General features: G+C 42.4%; 1 protein-coding gene across 3 annotated transcripts in view; it reads right to left on the bottom strand.

Annotated features, from left to right (window-relative positions):
- The window catches only part of RABGAP1L (RAB GTPase activating protein 1 like), a 978,589-nt gene that overhangs the window by 858,112 nt on the left and 98,592 nt on the right, over positions 1 to 21,885 (bottom strand). For all 3 annotated transcript variants that reach the window (XM_033916610.1, XM_033916611.1, XM_033916612.1), the window contains exon 4: positions 21,560 to 21,752. In XM_033916610.1, the coding sequence (XP_033772501.1) occupies positions 21,560 to 21,752 (193 nt within the window). The remainder of the gene's footprint in view (positions 1 to 21,559; positions 21,753 to 21,885) is intronic.

Here is a 21,885-nt window from a genome sequence, read left to right as displayed (position 1 = left end):
CTAATATTGCTATATGCCCTATGCCACATCCCTATAGCATCCTTAGATACTCATCTCCTATCCACCAAATATTCAACCTGGAATAAAAACCATGGGGGACCAAATACGAGGGCATGCCCGGCCACCCCCAAACATCCATAATTCCTAACTCTTTTTGACTTTCTACCAGTTTACCAGGACATTTCCCTATCGCCCATCCAAACTCACATGTAGAACCCACCTGTTTAGCTACCCTACCCTAAGGACCTGCCGTTACAAAAGATATCTAAATAGAACTCTTGCCTTCCAAGCAGGTCATCACAATAACTGTCTGGCCCACATCATCTCACGCTCTTCATCCTACTTAAACTTCAGGAAACTACTAAAAACTAATCTTTTCACCCGATTCATACCCTAAGACCCTATGCCCACCCTGGCCCTCTATCTCTCTATGTCCTTTACGCAGATTGTCTTGACCTTCTTCACTGTACCATTTCATTGCCATAATTGTACCCATCTTTCTTTCTGTTTGTACCATTTTTTCTCTCAGTTGTACCATTTTTTTCTCTCTGTTGTATCATTTTTTTCTCTACCACCTAATTTTATCTGATTGTAACATTGTACCATTTTCGCTGATTGTCCAGCCCTTCTTCGTTGTAAACCGCCTCGAACTACTATGGCTTTGGCGGTATATAAGAAATAATTATTATTATTATTATCTAAATCATAATCTAAAACTAAATTAAAATCTCCCCAATTGAGCCCCCATCCCCTTCCCCAAGTCAAACTTATCAATGTAAAAACACTTCCCGCCCAAACCTGGTAAGCCCATCCCCTGTGCCCTCCTTCTAACACACACATATGTCCTTTTTCTAACTGCTTCCACCTCCGCACATAGGAAACCTACTCTCTTCCCCAGAAAGATGGCCATGCCACCTTTCTCTTTACCCTAGTATCAGTCATAAAGCAATCATCCAGCTGCTTAGCTGCCAGCTTCAAAAATTACACACTTTTGCTGCTTGGCATTTCTGGTCTTACCATGGAAATTAAAACTCACTTAAATAAATACAAAAAAAATAGTTTAAATGGTGTTTCAGAGGATTTAAAATAACTTCTCAGGGACACTTTTTATTGGAAGAGAAGCCCCCTTGTGGGCATGGTCACGTCTTCTAAAAGATCTGCACCAACTAATGATAGTTTTAATTGTGTATATTTCCAAAAGTTTAGCACCTGTGAGCATTAAGTTAAGCATGGTAAACAATTTTACATTTATAATTGGATTTTCAAATTACTTAAAATTGTGGGTACAAGTTCATAATATACGTAAAGTTCGTCAAATAAAAATGACACTCCAGGAGACTTTTTAGGATTTGAAGAGCCTTCTGAACTGTGCAGACAGAGTCCACCTTCTTATGTTTAAACAATTTTTACTGAACCAATAAGCAGAAAACTACATGGAGTCAAAGTAATAAACAATGGTTCAAACTTTTGCATTTTCCAAACCCTTACCCATATTATCCCTGCCTATCACACCTTCAGTTGTAAACATTTCATTAATGAGTACTATTCCAACAGTGTAACAAGTATTTTATTCTTTGGGGGAAATTCTGTATAGGACGCTGGTTTCTGCAGCTCCCTAAGAAGCAGCTGAGAATCGCACACCGGCATCCTATACAGCAGGGCTGTCGAACTCACATTAAGGGGCCGAAATCCAAAACACAGGCTAAGTCGCGGGCCAGACTCCGCCCAATCTCTGCCTCAGACCCCGCACCCATAATAGTACTAATTGTAACACCATTTTTTCCATTCATTTTTCATATATACACACACACACAATATAATCTTATTAACAACACATAATGGTTAACCACAAAATTAAACTACACAAAGCACACTGTATGCTTCTCAACATTCATTCCTATCAGAACACAGATAACCCCTATGCAAATATGGGACTAAAAACTAAAAGTACTAATATATACAAACGAAACCCTAAGGTTCAAGACTCCGCATAGAGTATAACCCCGCGCCTCATCCAGAAGCATTCTCTTGGTCGCAGGATCAGAGGAGGTGTAGGACGCGCGTAGGAGCCGCTGCCAGCGGTTTTGTGCACACTGAGGCAGTGAGGAAGAGGGACCCGGCCAGAAGATAACACCGGGGGCGGCGATGAAAATGCTGCATCGCACCACAGGCTGCATAAAACGGCCAGGCGGGCCGGATTCGAACCGCGGGCCTTCAGTTTGACACCTGTGCTATAAAAAAATTGCATCTGCCCTAAGTAACAGATGCCTAACCCTGCCTAACCACCCCGATTCTCTAACCGGTGCCCACGTCACAGGCGCTGTTAGAGAATCACATTGACGCTGAGCAGCAGTAGCAACCCCCCCTCCCTGACACTGTCCACTGCAGGAGGGATGACCAATTCCTCCTGCCGCCACCCCAAACCCCCCCTTGAAGTCCTCCAGCAGGAGGTATGCCCACTCCCTCCTGCTGGAAACCCCAAAACAAACCCCCCCAACTGCGATAGGCAGGAGGGATGCCCACTCTCTCCTGCCAGCAGGCTCCCTTGAACCCATGACCCTTGACTCGACCCCCTTCCCCCAAACCAATCGCCCATATCTTTTGAAATATGGCGGGCCAGAGGGATGCCTACTACCTCCATCTGCCAGGCCCGCCTCTTCACAATGGGATGCACCAGGGAGGAGCCTAAGGCCCCGATTGGTCCAGAATAGGCCCGGGAGCCTTAGGCCCCTCCTGGGGGTGGGGCCTGAGGCACATGGGCCCAACCTGCCCCCAGGAGGGGCCTAAGGCTCCCGGGCCTATTCTGATTGGCCCAGGCACCTTAGGCCCCACCTCTGGGCGGGGCTTTGGGACGGCTGGGCCAATCCAGCCCCATTCTGTTGTTGGCTGCCTGCCGGACATGCGGGTTTGGCACCCGTTTGTCCGGCTAACTTGAAAAGAGGTATGGGGGTTGTGGGGTTGGCCAGGGGGTCACGGGTCGGCTGGGGTGGCGATCGAGGGTTCTGGGGGGGGCGGTCATTGGGGGAAGGGGGGGTTGCATCAAGGGCAGGAGGGCCTGGGATCCCTCCTGCCCGTAATGTAGTGTGGGGTGGGGGTAGGGGGTCGCCGGGGCCAGGAAGGCTTGGGCTCCCTCCTGGCCCGAACGAGTCACAGGGGGGTGGTCGTCTGGGCCAGGAGGGCTTGTGCTCCCTCCTGGCCCGATTGAAAGTGGGAGGGGGTAATCGCCGGGGCCAGGAGGGCTTGGGCTCCCTCCTGGCCCGAACGAGTCGGGGGTTGCCGCGGGCCAGGAGAGCTTGGGCTCTCTCCTGGCCCGATGTTAATTGCGATGGGGGGTGATGGATCACGGCAGGAGAGATGCCTCATCTCCCCTACCACAATGCCATCACTCCTCTACCGGAACTGCCGCGAGTGATGGTAGAGGAGTGATGGCATCGCGGTAGGGGAGATGAGGCATCTCTCCTGCCATGATGGTTGCCGTGGGTAGGTTGCCGGGCCGCTGAACTGATGGCGCCAGCGGCCATCAGCTCAGCAGCCCCTTTTTCGGCACTTAGACCTAGTTTGACTACGTCTAAGTCAAAAGGTCTAAGTGCCGACTAGGCAAACTGTAAATGTTTTGGTTATACCTGTTGTACGCCTAGGTGTAGGTCGGCCCAGCTCCCGCCCACTGCCCGCCCTTTCCCCTCCTCTAAACACACCTCTTTTCTCTCTGTGCGTCTAGAGGCAGGGGAAAGGCCTAAGCTGTTTTTAGATACGTCTAAAAACCAGCTTTGGTTATGGGTACTTGGACGATCAGGCTTTTTGATCGTCCAAGTAGCCATTTAGGACACTTTTTAGACTTTTTTTAATTTTTATTATTACTCCCAAAGCTTTTAAGGAGCGCTTGAATTTATCTAAGGAAGGTTTATTACGTAGGTATAGTGGTAAACTGTTCCAAAGCTGAGGTGCTATGACCAAGAAAATAGTAGATTTCCTGGTCCCTATTATTTTTAGAGAAGGAATAGTTAATAAATGTGTTGATCTAAGTGCCCTAAATGGAGAATACGGTATTAAAAGACGATCCAGAAATATCGGAGCATGCGGTTGTTGAATTTTAAAGGATAACAGTATGATTTTGAAAGTTATTCTATGTGTGATTGGTAGCCAATGTGCAGCTTGTAAAAGTGGTGTAACGTGATCATATTTTTTGAGTTTGTAATAATTTTTATTGCTGTATTTTCTATTATCTGTAGCCTTCTTATTTCTTTATTGGTTATGCCATGGTATAAAGTATTGCAAAGATCTAGCCTGGAAATTATTAATGAGTGGATTAGAATGTTGAGAGCTTCAGGTTTTAAAACTTTTGATAATGATCGGATGAGACGTAACTTGTAAAAGCAATTTTTAACTACTGAACTGATTTGGTTATGATAAGAGAGCTCCTGATCTAATGTTACTCCCAATATTTTTGTTGTAGTTACTATTTGAAGAGGGATGTTATTTAGGGAGTATCTACGATGAAAATTTAAGATCATTTTTCCATGGGAAAAACATTACAGAAGATTTTTTTGCGTTCAGGGCCAACATATTGTCCTTAAGCCATTGGCTTATTTGTTTTAATTTGTTATTTATAGTTATTATCTCATTTGGGTCTGTTGAGTATAAAGGGTAAAAAAGTTGGATGCTATCTGCATATGCAAATGAAGAAAATTCAATAGACTAACTGAGGGTTAGGAGGTGATAAAAAGACTTTAAATAAAAGTGGAGAAAGAATTGAACCTTGCGGAATTCCGAAGGAATTGTTGAAGTTGTTAGATGATGAATTATTAAAGATGACTTTAGCTGAACGATCTTGAAAATATGATTTAAACCAATTTAATACTTGGTCGGAAACACCAATTGAAGATAATCTTTTGATGAGTAGATGATGGTCTATGGTATCAAATGCCGCAGATAAATCAAGTGAAACCAGAAGGACAGATTTATGATGATCTAAGTGGTACTGTATATTAGTCGTGAGTCTTATCATAGAATGTTCTGTTGAATGGTTTGATCTAAATCCTGTCTGATTGGGATGTAATGTGTGAGTTTTTTCTATAAAGTTGGTTATATGAGTAAAAACAACTTTTTCTATTAATTTGGCAAGAAAGGGAAGATTGGCTATGGGTCGGTAGTTTGATTCGGTTGCTATTGATTCTTTTGGGTTTTTTATAATTGGTCGGATGATTGCCTCTTTCCATTCTTTTGGTATGAGTCCTGTTGTTAGACTAGTTTCTATCATTCTCTGAATAAAAGGACCAAAAAAATAGAAATACCTTTTTAGAAAAGATGGAGAAATTGAATTAATGTCTGTGCCCTTAATATTGATGCTTTGAAAAAGTTTTTTAAGATCTTCTGAAGTTGGAATATTCTAATTGGCACATTTGGAGATAGGTATTGTTTGTATTTGTTCTTCGTCTATGTTGGGGTTAGTTTTTGGGTTGATGCAGTCTCTAATTTTATTTATCTTATTTACAAAATAATCAGCGAGATTTTGGGCACTAGGTTTGATTTCTAACGATGGATCTTCAATACTTTTTGGAGCTTAGAGATTTTTTTAATATTGCAAAGAGGGCGGATGACTTTTTAGCACTGGCTATTTTGTTAGAGTAGTATGTTTTTTTGCTAAATTTATTTTGTTTTTATAGTACTGCATTTGTTCTTTATATTTCTCTAAATTTTCTCTCGATTTAGTTTGTCTCCATTTCCACTAAATAGTTTGGTGTCGTCTGCGAATTTTATTACTTCGCACTTTATCCCTGTTTCCAGATCATTTATAAATACATTGAACAGCAGAGTTCCGAGTACCGATCCCTGCGGAACACCACTTGTGACCCTCCTCCAGTCAGAGTAGTGGCCCTTCACTCCTACCCTTTGCTTCCTACCCACCAACCAATTTTTGATCCATCTATGTACGTCTCCTTCCACCCCATGGTTCTTCAGTTTCCGTAGTAGGCGTTCATGGGGTACCTTGTCAAAGGCTTTTTGGAAATCTAAGTATAAGATGTCTATGGGGTCCACTTTGTCCATCCGTTTGTTAATTCCTTCGAAGAAGTGCCATAAGTTCGTTAGGCACGATCTTCCCTTGCAGAAGCCATGTTGGCTTGTTTTCATCAGTTTATTCCTTTCTAGATGCTCATCAATGCTGTTTTTTATCAGCGCTTCCGCCATTTTCCCTGGAATCGAAGTCAAACTTACCGGTCTGTAGTTCCCCGGGTAACCTCTTGATTCTTTTTTAAAGATGGGTGTAATATTTGCTATCTTCCAATCCTCTGGGATCACGCCTGTTTTCAGGGATAGATTACAAACCTGCTGTAATAGTTGCAACCATTTATAAAATTGAAATTTTGAGATCCCAAAAGATTGTTGCAACCGTGAAAAATCAATCAGTTTTCCATTTGAAATAACATCCTCTAATGTTCCTATGCCTGCTTGCATCCAATCTTTCCATGCAATTTTTGAATCATCTATTTGTATCTTGGAGTTGAGCCATAGCGATTGACACAAAGATTTCTCTATAGGAATTTCAGTTAATTTATTTATGCATCTCAGGGTCTTCCAAGTATCCAAAATAATGTTATTATCCTTAGCATAACTGGGTAATTTAATGTCTAAAAAGAAGGGCATCCTGTTTTAATCATGTCTAAGGTACAAAAAGGTGCTCTGATTGAGAAGCAGGTCACTGGAGGGATTAAGTCATGACACCTTCTTAATCTCCCAGTGGTTGCTGTACCCCTCTCTCTCCTCTGAAAATGAAACTGGGAAGGAGACTTAGAGGGGACATGATAGAGACTTACAAGATCATGAAGGGCATAGAGAAAGTGGAGAGGGAAAGATTCTTCAAACTTTCAAAAACTACAAGAACGAGAGGGCATTCGGAAAAATTAAGAGGGGATGGATTCAGAACCAATACTAGGAAGTTCTTCTTCACCCAAAGGGTGGTGGACACCTGGAATGCGTAATTTTAAAAATTTGTATAGCCTGCAATTCCTCTGTTTTCAAGCAGAAATGCTAGGGCGTCAAGCCACCAAGTGGTATAAATTAATATCTGAACTTATGAATAAGAAACCCAAAAATGCTCTTAGGGATATTTGGAGCATTGAGATTAAGCATATTTCTGCATCTCGATGGCCACGTATTTGGTCTTGGAGGATGAGGTGTATGGCGTCAGCATCTATGAAACAAACTTGGTTCTTTTTGTTACATCTAGATAATTCTAGATCTAATAGATGCTGGCACTGTCACCTTGACATAGGAACATTAGACCATCTATTGTTTTACTGCCCTAGAATTCTGATTTTTTGGAAATCAATTTGTGGAAAAATTAATAATATTTTAAATTCTGAGATTCTTTTAACTTATGAAATAATAATTTGCGGTACTATTTTGCATATTAAAGATCCCCTAGATAAACATAAAAGATGTCTCATTTTAATTATGACAAGTACAGCTATACAACTGATTACACGAAATTGGAAAAATTGGGATCGCCTCAACTTTACATTTTGGTGGGCAAATATATAAATAAATATATATATATAATATATATAATATATAAATATGAGAAAATGAATGCTGCCATATTAGAGAATAATGAAAATTTTAAATTAATTTGGGGCCCATAAACGTCCTTTGTAGAACCTCTATAGTTATGGTTTGTCATAAGATAATATGCACATCCAGGGGGGGAGGGATGGGAGGTAAATAAATAAGGTTGGAAATGGTTGGAAAAGCTTTGGTGGGTGAGGGGAGGGTATTAATAAGTATGAATTTTAAGTAACGTCTATATTGTAAAATGATTAATTTACTCTGCATTTCACTTATTGTATACGTTTAAAAAAATTTTTTTAAAAATAATACATATGTTATGGTAAGGGTGGGAGGGTAGGGGTTAAATTTTTATGTATTACTGTTAAATATGAAAGAAATTCAAGTGATGTACTTAATTTCAATTGTCAATTTATTGATACACTTGTTGTAAGATGTAAAAATGAATAAAGATTGGGAAAAAAAACAACCCAAAAACCTGCTGTAGTAGTTCTGCTATTTCCTCCTGTAGTTCTTTCAATACCCTAGGGTGGATTCTGTCCGGGCCCGGAGATTTGTCATTTTTTAATCTATCTATCTGCTTGTGTACGTCTTCAAGGCTTACCTCCATGGATGTTAATTTTTCTGCTTGATCTCCTTTGAAGATTTTTTCAGGTTCCGGCATGTTGGATGTGTCCTCTTTTGTAAATACTGACGAAAATAACATGTTTAGTCTATCCGCTACTTCTTTTTCCTCCTTCACCACTCCTTTCCTATCTCCTTCATCCAGCGATCCCACCTCCTCCCTAGCTGACTGCTTCCCTTTAATATATCTGAAGAACAGTTTGAAATTACGTGCTTCCCTGGCTAGCCTCTCTTCATATTCTCTTTTTGCTCTTCTAACATTCTTTTTGATGCTTCCTGTGCTCTTTCCAGTTCTCCTCGGTTTTGTCCTTTTTCCATTTCCAGAATGAATTCTTCTTATCTCCTATCGCTTTCTTTACTTCTTTAGTTATCCACGCCGGGTCTTTTCTTCGGCTCTTTTTGCATCCTTTTCTATATGTGGGGATATACAGATTTTGCATCTCGCTCACCGTGTCCTTGAATAAAGACCAGGTTAAGAATGTCTATGTCAGAACATCCCAAACAGACATTCATCTCACATGCATTTTTGAACAGGAAATAGATCAAGATTTCCTTTTCGAAAATACATAAAATGGACATCTGTGCACCGCGTTGTTCATAATACTTGAAACTGTCACACAGCCTGGTATTCCTTCCCAGTTTCATTTTCAGAGGAGAGGGGTACAGCAAGCACTGGGAGATTAAGGAGGTGTCATGACTTAATCCCTCCAGTGACCTGTTTCTCAATCAGAGCACCTTTTTGTACTCTAGACCAGTGTTTTTCAACCTTTTTTGGGCAAAGGCACACTTGTTTCATGAAAAAAATCACGAGACACACCACCATTAGAAAATGTTAAAAAATTTAACTCTGTGCCTATATTGACTATATATAAAGTAATTCTCTTGAATAGGAATCAAATAAACACAAAGAAAGTATTTTATAATTACTTTATTATGAAATATTAAGTAAACAGAATAGTGAAAAATTATAAAATACTTTATTCAGTGCGAAACCTGGGCCTGTTTGGCTGAACACAAAGCTGATATTCTGGCTGGAATCGAAGAAAGACACACACGTAGCTCTTCGTCAACAGCCGTTCCCTTCACCGCCCCGTCACCATCACCGCCATCCCTTTCACAGCCCATTCACCGCCCCGTCACCGTCCCCGCTGCATCCATATAAGCCTTAGTACTGTAATATTTAGCTTATTCCTTTCTTATAAATCAAAGTTCCTGCCGCTGAACTAGAGAAAGAGATGTTCAGATGGCAGAGCTTTGTTTATAAATTTTTATCAACACAACTAATATACTATTTTATCCTAAAGCAAAAAATAAATATAATTTTTTTTTCTACCTTTGTTGTCTGGTTTCTGCTTTCCACATCTTCTCATTCAATTCCTTCCATCCACTGTGTGTCTTCTCTCTACGTCTTCCATTTGCTGTTACTGTGCCTCTCCCTTCACACACCCCCAATTGGTCTAGCACCCATCTTCTTCCCTCCGCTCCCCCATAGTCTGGCATCTGTCTTCTTCCCACTCTGTCTTCCACATTTCCCTTCGGGGTCTGTTCCTCTCCACCCTCCTTCAATGTCTGTCCTATTCCTTTCCACCACCACCCTTCCCTCCCTCCTTTACCATCTGTTCCTTTCTACTACCCTTCAGCTCCTCTCACATGGCTTATCTATCTACCTTCCTCCCTCTTATTTTCATGGCACGTTACAATGTAATTTGTGCAAGCCACTGGAGCCTGCGAGCTAGGTCCCTGTCCCATCCCCACAAACCATCTCGTTTCTGTGCTCCTATTTTCTCCATTTCTAATATCTCCCCTATGTATCTCTCATTGCCCCCCCCTGTGTCCATATACCATCCCCATGGCATGTCCCCTTTATGTCTCTGTCCCTATGCCCCATGCACATAATTTCTCCTCTTTCTGTTACCTTCCTGTGTCCAGATTTCCCCTATCTTCCTCTTCCATACCAGTGTGTCTCTTCTTTTCAACCCCATCTAGCTTTCTTCCCTCTTTCTTCCCCCCCCCTGCTTCTAGCATCTGGCTCACCTGCCTATCCTTCCCTTTCTTTCCCGCTGTGGGTTTTTCTTTCCGTCTTCATCCCCTTGGCCCAGAATCCTTTTCCCTTTCACTCCCTCCTTCCAATTTGAGCTGGGAACACGAGCGATCGCACGGTCCCCGCAGCCACCACTCGCCTGCCCAATCGATCTTACTGTTTAGCCAGCTCTCTCCCTTCGCCTCACCTTAGTTTGTAGGTTTTGTTTTTCGGCGACATGCACGCTTTCCCAAAGAGCCGCGCATGCGCGGCTGCTCAGTGTTCAATCTTCTGCTCTGCTGCAACTTCCTGTTTCCGGTTGCGTCAGAGCAGAAGATCGAAACTGAACAGCAGCGGGGACCGGGGGAGTCTCATGGGAGCGCGTGCGGGACCCGGCCTGAGGCCTAATCAATGTCTGCACTGTACGGCACACCAGGCAACATTTCGCGGCACACTAGTGTGCCGCGGAACAGCGGTTGAAAAACACTGCTCTAGACATTATTAAAACAGGTCCAAGGATGCCCTTCTTTTTAGACTTGGACATTTCCTTCCCTTTGGTAATCGCTGCTGGATGTCCTGATTGAAGCATCTTGGAAACCTTCCATTCAGCACTGTTATCACTTCAAGTGGACACATTTCTCTTCCTGATGTCCATTACATTCCCTGGAGTCCTTCTCATTTCTACTTCCGTCCATCCTCGACCACCTTCTCTACCTAATTCTGGCCTAAAAACCAGTTTGGTTAGAGTGTATCTCAGTGCTATTAGTACATTTTATTTCCGCCTAGACAACAAACCACTTTCTGCACATCCCTTAGCAGCCCATTTCATGAAAGGCCTATTCTACATAAAACTACCTACCAAAACTTCCTCCTGTGGCATATGAAATCTCATTTTGAGCCACTTACATCTTGTTCTCTGAAACTACTCAGGTGAAAAGTCGTTTTCCTCATAGCCCTCATGTTTGCACACCATGTGAGTAAATTTCAAGCCCTTATTATTATTATTATTATTGGATCCTGCTAGAAGTTGAATGATGGTCAGCCCTGATGGCCTTTGTCAACATTCATTATGCTTAACTTATAATGAATGCTGACTTGCAGGGGCATAATAAGATATTCAAATTGGTTTGGGGGTCCATTGACGTCTTTTGTAGATTTGTTATAGTTGCCCTTTATCTTTATTTTCCATTGTATTGCATCCACACATCCAGAGGGGTGGGAGCGGGAGGGGGGGCTATATCTTTTGTTTTTGTATTATTTCTGATGGTAATGATGGGTGGGGGAGGGAATTTTTATCTTTTGTATAGATTTTGATTGTTTATAAGTGCTTATTTGATTATTATTATTTGTATGTAAATTGTATTGCACTTTTTGTTGGCATTAAAAACTAAATAAAGTTAAAAAAAACAACATTCATTATCAAAGGAGATAGATGTTGCAATGACACTGACAGACCCCAAGCATCTGGTGTAGTGCCTCTGTTCTCCGAGGTTGATGATTCTGATGCACCTGGATCAGATTTACTCAAGCCAAAGTGCTTCTCCCTTTTCCTTGACAGCCACAAAGACCTCTAGCTGTCATCATCTGTCACTTGACAAAGCTAGAGACCTTGCGATCCAGCTCCTAGCATGCTATGCACCAACCATATCAGCACCATTTGCCCTTCTTGTAATCTACTCGGATCTTTTTTTTCTTGAACCTTGAGTGAAAAATGTTGATGCAAAATCAGACTGGCTGCAATAAATGCCACTCTGTATGCTAGTGCAAGTCTAGGACACAAATTAAAGAAAAATTTTCTGCTCATTTAGGGCCCTTTTGATCAAGCTGCACAAGAGGTTTTTAGCGCAGGCCAGTACAGTAAATGCTCCAACGCTCATAAAATTCCTATGAGCGTCGGAGAATTTACCTTGCTTGCCCACACTAAAAACCTCTAGTACAGCTTGCTAAAAAGGGGGGGGGAGGGGTAGAAATTAATGCTGGCTGTTACTAAGCCTTGGTAAAGGTTTCTACACAGGCTGGTGAGGTAAATGCTTTGACGCTCATAGAATTCCTATGAGCGTCGGAGCATTTACCTCACCAGCCCATGGTAGAAACCTTTACCACAGCTTTGTAAAAAGGGAAACTTGAACAAAACCACGATAGCATATTTTGGCACAGGTCAGTGTTCTGAATGCTCTGCACTGCTCCCAACATTCAGATTATCAGAAGCAGGAATGGAAAAGATCAAAAACTGGAACAAGCACAAACAACATCGACGGAAGTGCCATAGGGCGGTAAAAGGGGCCAAAAGAGACTATGAGGAAAAAATAGTCAAGGAGGCGAAAAACTTCAAGCCGTTCTTTTGATATATCAAGGGGAAACGACCCGCGAAGGAAGCTGTGGGACCGTTGGATGACCATGGAATAAAGGGAGCGCTAAAAGAGGACAAAGCAATCGCCGACAAACTGAACACATTTTTTGCGTCTGTGTATACCGGAACCCATCAGGCTATATGCTGGAAACGAAGACGGAAAGCTGACAGGATTGATGGTCAGTCTAGAGGAGGTGTGTAGGCAGATTGATAGGCTTAAGAGCGATAAATCCCCGGGACCGAATGGCATCCATCCAAGGGTCATCAAGGAACTGAAAGGGACCATAGCTGAACTGCTTCAACTAATAGCCAATCTGCGATCAAATCCGGAAAGATTCCAGAAGACTGGAAGGTGGCGAATGTTACACCGATCTTCAAGAAAGGATCGAGGGGCGATCCGGAAAACTACAGTACCGGGGAAAATGGGAGAGGTGCTGATAAAGGACAGCATCACTGATCACCTTGACGGACATGGGCTGATGAGGACCAGTCAGCACGGTTTTAGCAAAGGCAGATCATGTTTGACGAACTTGCTGCACTTCTTTGAGGGAGTAAACAGGCAGATAGACAAGGGTGACCTGGTCGACATTGTATATCTGGATTTTCAGAAGGTGTTTGACAAGGTTCTACATGAACGACTACTTTGGAAAATTGCGAGCCATGGAATCGAGGGTGAAATACTCACGTGGATTAAAAACTGGCTGGAGCATAGGAAACAGAGAGTGCGGATAAATGGGCAATACTCGGACTGGAAGAGCGTCACCAGTGGGGTGCTGTAGGGCTCGGTGCTTGGACCCATGCTCTTCAACATCTTTATAAATGATCTGGACATTGGTACAATGAGTGAGGTGATTCAATTTGCAGATGATACGAAGTTATTCAGAGTAGTGAAGACACAGGGGGATTGCAAAGATCTGCAACGTGACATATCAGGCTAGAGGAATGGGCATCAACTTGACAGATGAGGTTCAACGTGGATAAGTGTAAAGTGATGCATGTAGGTAACAAAAATCTCATGCACGAATACAGGATGTAAGGGGCAGTACTTGGAGAGACCTCCCAGGAAAGAGACTTGGGAGTTATGATCGACAAGTCGATGAAGCTGTCCGCGCAATGTGTGGCATCGTCGAAAGGGCAAACAGAATGCTAGGAATGATAAAGAAGGGAATCACGAACAGATTGGAGAAGGTTATCATGCCGTTGTACCGGGCTATGGTGCACCCTCACCTAGAGTACGGCGTCCAGCACTGGTCGCCATACATGAAGGACACGGTACTACTCAAAAGGGTCCAGAGAAGAGTAACTACGATGGTTAAGGGGCTGGAGGAATTGCGGTACAGCGAAAGATTAGAGAAACTGAGCCTCTTTTCCCTCGAACAGAGGAGATTGAGAGGGGACATGATTGAAACATTCAAGGTACTGAAGGGAATAGACTTAGTAAATAAGGACAGGTTGTTCACTCTCTCCAAGGTAGGGAGAATGAGAGGGCACTCTCTAAAATTGAAAGGGGATAGATTCCTTACGAACATAAGGAAATTCTTCTTCATCCATACAGTGGTAGAAAACTGGAACGCTCTTCCGAAGTCTGTCATAGGGAAGAACACCCTCCAGGGATTGAAGACAAAGTTAAACAAGTTCTTGCTGAACCAGAACGTTCACAGATAGGGCTAGTCTGTTAGGATGCTGGTCTTCGACCAGAGGGCCGCCGCATTAGTGGACTGCTGGGCATGATGGACCACCAGTCTGACCCAGCAGCGGCAATTCTTATATTCTTAGAGCATTCAGTGAGTCGGCCTGTGCTAAAAAAAACTGTTAATTGTGATTTTGAAAAAAAAAGGTGGGGGAGGGGGTAAATTTGCAGAAAACTTAAGTAAGGTAACTAAGAGAAGGGGCATAATATAAGGCAATTGTTATGTGGTTAACACAATTTTTTACTCACTTTTAGTATTTTAAAAAAATTTAATTGTTGATATACTGGCTGGAATGTTCTAAAGAAATTTCAGAGCTCGGAAGGGGAGAGGATGAGGGATTTTTGTGTGGGTGAAAATGATTTTACAGTGTTGTGTAAACGCATTGCTTGTTTATTGTTGGACATTCATTTCAATAAAAATGTTTAAATATAAAAATCTGAGAACTTGTTACACTTTTTACCATGTGCAATGAAGAGAGAGGGACATTAAAAAAGAACACCTTAAAGAGAAAAGAGATAGCTGTCAATGATAAACCACATGAACTGTTAATCAGATTTTCTATGCCATCTTTACCTATTCAGTTCAAGGTCGGATTACATTACTAGAGGTTGGGTTGGTTATCCAGGAAGTTACAATGGATATTTTGACACAGACATTCAATAGAGTTGCTAGTATAGGTAGCTCAGTACAATTATTAATACAGTTAGGCCATAGTTACAAGTTCAAGTAGGTCATCATTGGCTCATCATTATATACCAGATGTTGCATTAGACAGTTTAGAAATGGGCTTTTACAATTACCATTTCAGTTACTTCAGGGTTGGCTCACTGTCTTGGTATGAAAATCCTTTTAGAAGTTTTCTGAACCTGAGATAGTGGTCACAAGATCATAGTGTAAGTGATAGTTGGTTCCAGCATTTTGCTAATTGATACTGAAGGACAGGGTAATTTGGTAGACTTTATATTGTTGCATGCTGGGTATTTTAAGTGAAAAAGATTTCTGGTAGATTATCTGTTGGAAGCACCCTGGAGTAGGATGGCCACCTCGTTTGCTGCAGGTAGTTGGGGCATTGCCTGCCAGTGATGCTTAATTTAAACTGGATCCTTGTGGTTATGAGCAGCCAATGTAGTTTCATATAGTAGGGCTGTAGGTGTTCTGATTTCCAAAGTCTGTTTATGGGTCTTACTGCTGCATTCTGAACCAGTTGTAGATGCGATAATGCTTTAGAGCAAAGAACTAGTTTTAATTACAGTCGAGATAGGATTAGGGATTGCACTAAAATTTGGAAAGCCTCTGTTTTGAAGTATTTTCTGATGGATCTTATCATCATAAGGAAATCATAAGGAAATTATCATAAGGAAGATTTTTTTTATTATTGGTTATCAATTCCTACTCCTAAAATTCGGGATTGTAGTTTTAATGGAAAGTCTATATCATCTACTATAATCCTTGGAGTGCAGCATGGGTCAGTTGAGGGTCCTAGACAAAGGAATTTGGTTTTGTTCCTATTTAGTTTGAGGCAATGGGTTGAGGTCTAGTTTTCTATGATGTGGACACATTTTTTGACAGAGGTGAGGGTGTTGACTAATGCAGCCTTTACAGGTAGCATGATCATTATGTCATCTGCATAGGTGAAATGTTTTATTTCTGCATGATCTAGTTGGCTCCCAAGGATTGTATTAGAAGGTTAAACACTGATGGTGAAAGTGGAGATCCTTGGGGGACTCCGCTGGGAGGGTTCCAGCTGTCAGAAAGTTCACCATCCTTATGTACAGCATATTTCTGAGTGGTTAGGAAGCCTTAGAACTAGGAGAGGACTGGGCTGCTAAATCTGAAATCTCTGAAGATCTCAGACATTTAATCAAAATCTACTAGGTCAAATGCACTAATTAGGTCAAATTGTATTATGATTTGTTTTGATCCTTGCTTTGATTTCTTTGCCGTATGTTATTAGTAGAAACATAGAACATAGAAACATAGAAAGATGACGGCAGAAAAGGGCTATAGCCCATCAAGTCTGCCCACTCTACTGTCCCACCCCATTAAGTCAGAGTACTACTCGACCTACGTAGAGATTCCACGTGGATGTCCCATTTATTCTTAAAGTCGAGCACGCTAGTGGCCTTGATCACCTGCACCGGTAGTTTGTTCCAGTGATCCACCACCCTTTCTGTAAAGAAGTACTTCCTGGTGTCACCACCAAATCTCCCTCCTCTGAGTTTGAGCGGGTGCCCTCTTGTGACTGAAGGTCCCTTAGGAAAGAATATGTCGTTTTCCACCTCGACACGACCTGTGACGTACTTAAATGTCTCAATCATGTCACCCCTCTCCCTGCGCTCCTCCAGAGAGTAGAGCTGCAACTTGCCCAGTCTTTCCTCGTATGAGAGACCCTTGAGTCCGGAGACCATCCTAGTGGCCATTCGCTGGACTGACTCAGCTCAAAGTATATCTTTACGGTAATGTGGCCTCCAGAATTGCACACAGTACTCCAGATGAGGTCTCACCATGGTTCTGTACAGTGGCATTATGACTTCAGGTTTACGACTGACGAAGCTTCTATTGATACATCCCATCATCCGCCTTGCCTTGGATGAGGCCTTCTCCACTTGTTTGGCAGCCTTCATGTCTGCACTGATGATTACTCCCAAGTCCCATTCTTCTGAGGTCGTAGCTAGTGTTTCTCCATTCAAGGTGTATGTTCTGCATGGATTTCTGCTGCCGAGATGCATCACCTTACACTTCTTTGCGTTGAAGCCCAGCTGCCATGTTGAGATCCTGCGCCATACCATCCGTGAGATCGCTTTCACCTACTATATTACACAGTTTGGTGTCGTTGGCAAACAGCGCTACTTTTCCCTGAAGCCCTCGGGTCAAGTCCCTTATGAATATGTTAAAAAGGGATGGTCCCAGGACTGATCCCTGCGGCACTCCGCTAGTCACCTCCGATGTCTTAGAGAGGGTGCCATTGACCACCACCCTCTGAAGTCTTCCACTCAGCCAATCATTGACCCATGCCGTTAGTTTCTCACCTAACCCCATCGATTTCATCTTGTTTAATAGTCTACGGTGTGGGACACTGTCAAACGCTTTACTGAAATCTAAGTACACTATGTCCAGAGACTCTCCCGAGTCTAGCTTTCCTGTCACCCAGTCAAAGAAGCTGATAAGGTTGGATTGGCATGACCTGCCCCTAGTGAATCCATGTTGACAGGGATCCCTCAGATTCCCCTCATCCAATATCGTGTCTAATTTCCCTTTAAGTAGAGTTTCCATGAGTTTACACACTATTGATGTGAGACTTACTGGTCTGTAATTCGCAGCCTCCGCTCTGCAACCCTTTTTGTGCAGAGGAACAACATTGGCAGTTTTCCAGTCCAGGGGGACTCTCCCCGTACTTAGGGAGAGATTGAAGATCATGGCTAACGGTTCCGCCAAAACATCGCATAGCTCTCTGAGCACTCTTGGGTGCAGATTGTCCAGTCCCATGGCTTTGTTCACCTTGAGTCTTGACAGTTCTTTGTAAACATCAGCTGGTATGAACTCAAACTTCTGAAATGGGTCATCCATGCTTTGCTTTGCATCCAGCCGAGGCCCGTGCCCTGGTGCCTCGCAGGTAAAGACTGAACAGAAGTAATCATTCAGTAGTTTGGCTTTATCGGAGTCAGTTTCCACATAATTCCCGTCTGGCGTTCTAAGGCATACTATCCCGTTTGTGTTCTTTTTCCTGTCGCTAATGTATCTGAAGAAGGTACTGCGACTACCATCTCAGTGCTGTGATTCTTCCTGAATCCCAATTGTTAAGGGTGGAGGATATTGAAGCGTAGTAGCATTCAAGTTGTTTTGTGACATATCTTTCCATAATTTTGATAAATAGTGGGATGGAAGTTACTGGCTGATAATTGGTTACCACAGAAGGGCTGAGTTTTGGGTTTTTGGGAATGGGCGTTAAGATAATTCCTTCTCCTGATTTGGGGAAAAGACCAGCTTTTAGGTGATGGTTGAGCCACTGGGTTATTTTTCCTATGGTTGTTGGGGTGGCTGCTTTGATCAGGTAAGGTATGCTGATATCAAGGCTTCAGGATGCTTGGGAGTATTTTAAAAGAAGCCATTTTGTGTCTTTGAATTTAACTACTTCAAAATTGTTCCAAGATCTGTTTGCTGGTATTTCCAAAGGTGGATCTGTTGCGGTGAGTCTAGCTGGTCTTATTTTAAAATAGTTAGCTAGTTCTGAGGCTGTTGGAATAGAGAGGTTGTCGCCATTTGTGATCTTGTTTGTGTTATCTAATACTGAGAACAGTTTGTTGATTTGGTTATCTATCTTTAAATCTCTGAGATCCTTGGCAGTCATACAATCTGCATATTTTCTCATACACAAGGCATATTGGACCCCTTATAAACTGTCTAAGCTTGACAGTATAAATCCAACTAATATTGGTCTTGTGAATCTACAATTGGTATGTTTGACCACATGATTTATTATTGTCCACAATTACAACTTTTTGGGTTGAAAGTTGGGCAAAAGATTAGCTCTATATTAATCACTGACAAATCTTTAACTTATTCTATTATCATTTTGAGTGCTTATAGTATCAAGTCTCTAGGACTCGAGCACGAGTCAATGGCACTTAACAACAACATAGTATAAAATCTTCACTTGAACAACATAAAGCCAAATTGCTCAAATGTTTGCTATTAATAGGGTTAAAACTTATACTTAGTTGCTGGAAAGACTTGTTACAACTTTCTTATAATACATGGTGAATATTGTCTGCACATATGCCAAGTTTGAAAAGGTCACAGCTATAAACATGGGTGCATTAGCAAATTTTGACAAGATTTGGTCACCACTACTTCAGTACTGTAAACTACCTTAAGCTTTCCTTAGCTGAATTTCGGATAACCTTTGACTTACTTGCTATGCATTACTAGACTTATACTTACATACTACCTTGTTAATATTGGTATAAGCTTACTAATTTGTTTCTACAATATTATGATGTTTATATGACAGTGCCTTTTATTCTTTTTTTAATTAATTGTTTGATTCTTAAAAATCACCAAGCCATTTTCTAACAGCAGCATCAGCTTTTGGTGAAAAAAATCAGTAACTGGTCCAGGAGTGCCAGTACAGTGACAGCACTGTTTAAAACCCTGGCATGGCAGTGTCAAAGACTGCTAGAAAAGCCGCATATGATCCCCCTGAGCAGCAGGAGAGATGCCTTCTTCCTTCCACTGCCAAGCGAACCGCCCCCCTGCAGTGGGAGAGATACCCATTCTCTTCCGCTGCATCACAAAACCCCCCTTCCCGCCTCCAACTCCTCTTCCCCATACTTTTAATTAGATGGCCCCTATGGAAGGGGCCTTAAACAACCTGGGCCAATCAAAGCCCCAGGCCCCTCCCCTGATGCATCCCAGGATGTACCAGGGAGGGGAAGGCCCAATTTGGAAGAGGTGGGCCAGCTGGCCAGAGGGAGTAGGCATCCCTCCAGTCAGTCATCTAATTAAAGGTATGGGGGAGAGAGGTCGGAGGCAGGGGAGGATGTTGTGATGCAGTGGGAGAAAATGGGTATCTCTCCCGCTGCAGGAGGGGAGTTCGCTTGGCTGCGGGAGAGAGCGGGCATCTCTCCCGCTGCAGGGGAGGGTGTTGTGTGGCAACGAGAAAGAATGGGCATCTCTCCCGCTGCTGGGGAGGGGGGTTCGCTTGGCATCAGGAGAGAGAGAGCACCCCTCCCACTGCAGCGGGGGGTGTTGTGTGTCAGATGGGAAAGAATGGGTCTCTCTCCCACTGTTGTGTTTTGTTTTTTTTATTTTTGTTGTTTTTTTTTGGCACATGTGCCCATCGCTATCACCAGCGATGGGCACATGCAAATTTAGCAAGTCTCCCCACCAACCTTATTTATATGAGCGTTTTTTGGAGAATGACTTGCTTTTCTAAATTGGCTAACAGAATGGCTGCGATAGCAGCCTGTCATTTTTTAATGTGGATTTTTAAGAATCTAGGCCTTAGTCTTGTTTTCTGGGGAGGGGTGTTTACGCCAGTAGAACTCAGCTTGTCTGCAAGCTTTTTTTAAGGGCATAAGTGCTGAGTCAACCCACTTCTCTGATCTTTAGATTCCATTGTGGCATTTGAGTGGGGCTAGTTTGTTTAGGATTTGCTCACTGATTGTTTTCCAGTGGTCCAGGAAATCTTGGTCAGGGATAGGGAGAGATAGTAATGAGTTATCTATTTCATTCCAATATGATTCAGGGGCTACTTTGTTTCTATCATAAGAGGCTACTCGGTGGGAGGGGGGGGGGTTGGTTTGGTTATTGATAGCTCTTTCCAGAATGTGGTGAATTCTAGGAGTAGGTGGTCTGACCACGGTACTTTGGATAGGAAATTAAATTCTAAGTAGCTTGTGCTTGATAAGTGAAAACAGAGTTTACTGAATGACCCAACATGAAATACAGTGGTACTTCGTAATCCGAACTCCCCAGAACTCAAACAACTTGGAATCCAAACTATTTTTAAATTAAATTTTTCCCCGGAATCCGAACGCTGCTTTGGAATCCGAACGTACGGGAACTGCAAGCATTGCTCAGTCCAAAGCTTCCCCTCTGATGCAGCTTCCTGTCAGAGGAAAGCTTTGGGCTGAGCACCGCTTACGGTTGCCGTTGACGGTCTTGCTGCTTATGCCGGTGGGGGCCCGATCTTGCTGTCTCTGCCAGGGGAGGGCCCGATCTTGCTGAGTTTGTGGGACCAAGGAACGGATTAATCCAGTTTCTATTATTTTCAATGGGGAAAAATTGGCTTGGAACTCGAATGTTTTGGAACTCGAATGGGGTTCTGAAACGGATTAAGTTCAGATTCCGAGGTACCACTGTACTGTATATTTCATGCTTAAGAAGCAAAGTACACTAACTAAGCTTACTGCTTGTATACTATGCTTCTTAGGGAAAGAGATCATGTTCATAGTCCTAAATTACTTACCAACCCTCAGGCATTGATTTCATCAACCAATGTCGCAATCATTATCTACATTTGAGATCACCATACTCTGACCGCTGATGCAGGCAAAAGCTGAAACATTGTCCAAGTCAGGTCATTCTATAAATTCTACATTATCACTCTTTAAGCAGATTCTCTGTGGTTCATCATTGCCCGTAGACAACTATTTGCTCTTTTGTTGTTCTACATTTTTTACTATGTCAAACTCCTCCAGATGACATTACTCATCTGCGAGACCTTTAAGTCATGTTTGTCCTCAGGAACTACAGCTTAAAGCATTTTGCATAAACCAAATTAAAACTGGTTTCACACATTTTCTGTACCTGTTCTAGAGGGGTCCAGAATTAATTGCAGAGGATTGCGATTGTAACTGAATGAAGTGTTTTCAGGTGAATCACCATCAAAGGACTCACTAGCATTTTTACAATCAGGCGCATTATTGTTTTCAGCGTTTTCCGAATCCTTCAGTATCTCTTCCATGGCTTTTTCCAAATGTTCATCTCCATTTGAAACTATCTGTATGAAGAAAACCAGAGATTTTTTTTGAAGACTTTCATCAATAATCCAGCCTCTAACACTACAAGGTGAGATTATTTTATTGTATTTTTATTTAAGCAGCAATAAAAACTTCATGTTCTACTCCTTTCAA

Source organism: Geotrypetes seraphini, chromosome 12 (assembly GCF_902459505.1).
Source record: "Geotrypetes seraphini chromosome 12, aGeoSer1.1, whole genome shotgun sequence".
Lineage (NCBI taxonomy): Eukaryota > Metazoa > Chordata > Amphibia > Gymnophiona > Dermophiidae > Geotrypetes > Geotrypetes seraphini.
This window is presented reverse-complemented; position numbering and strand designations above follow the sequence as displayed.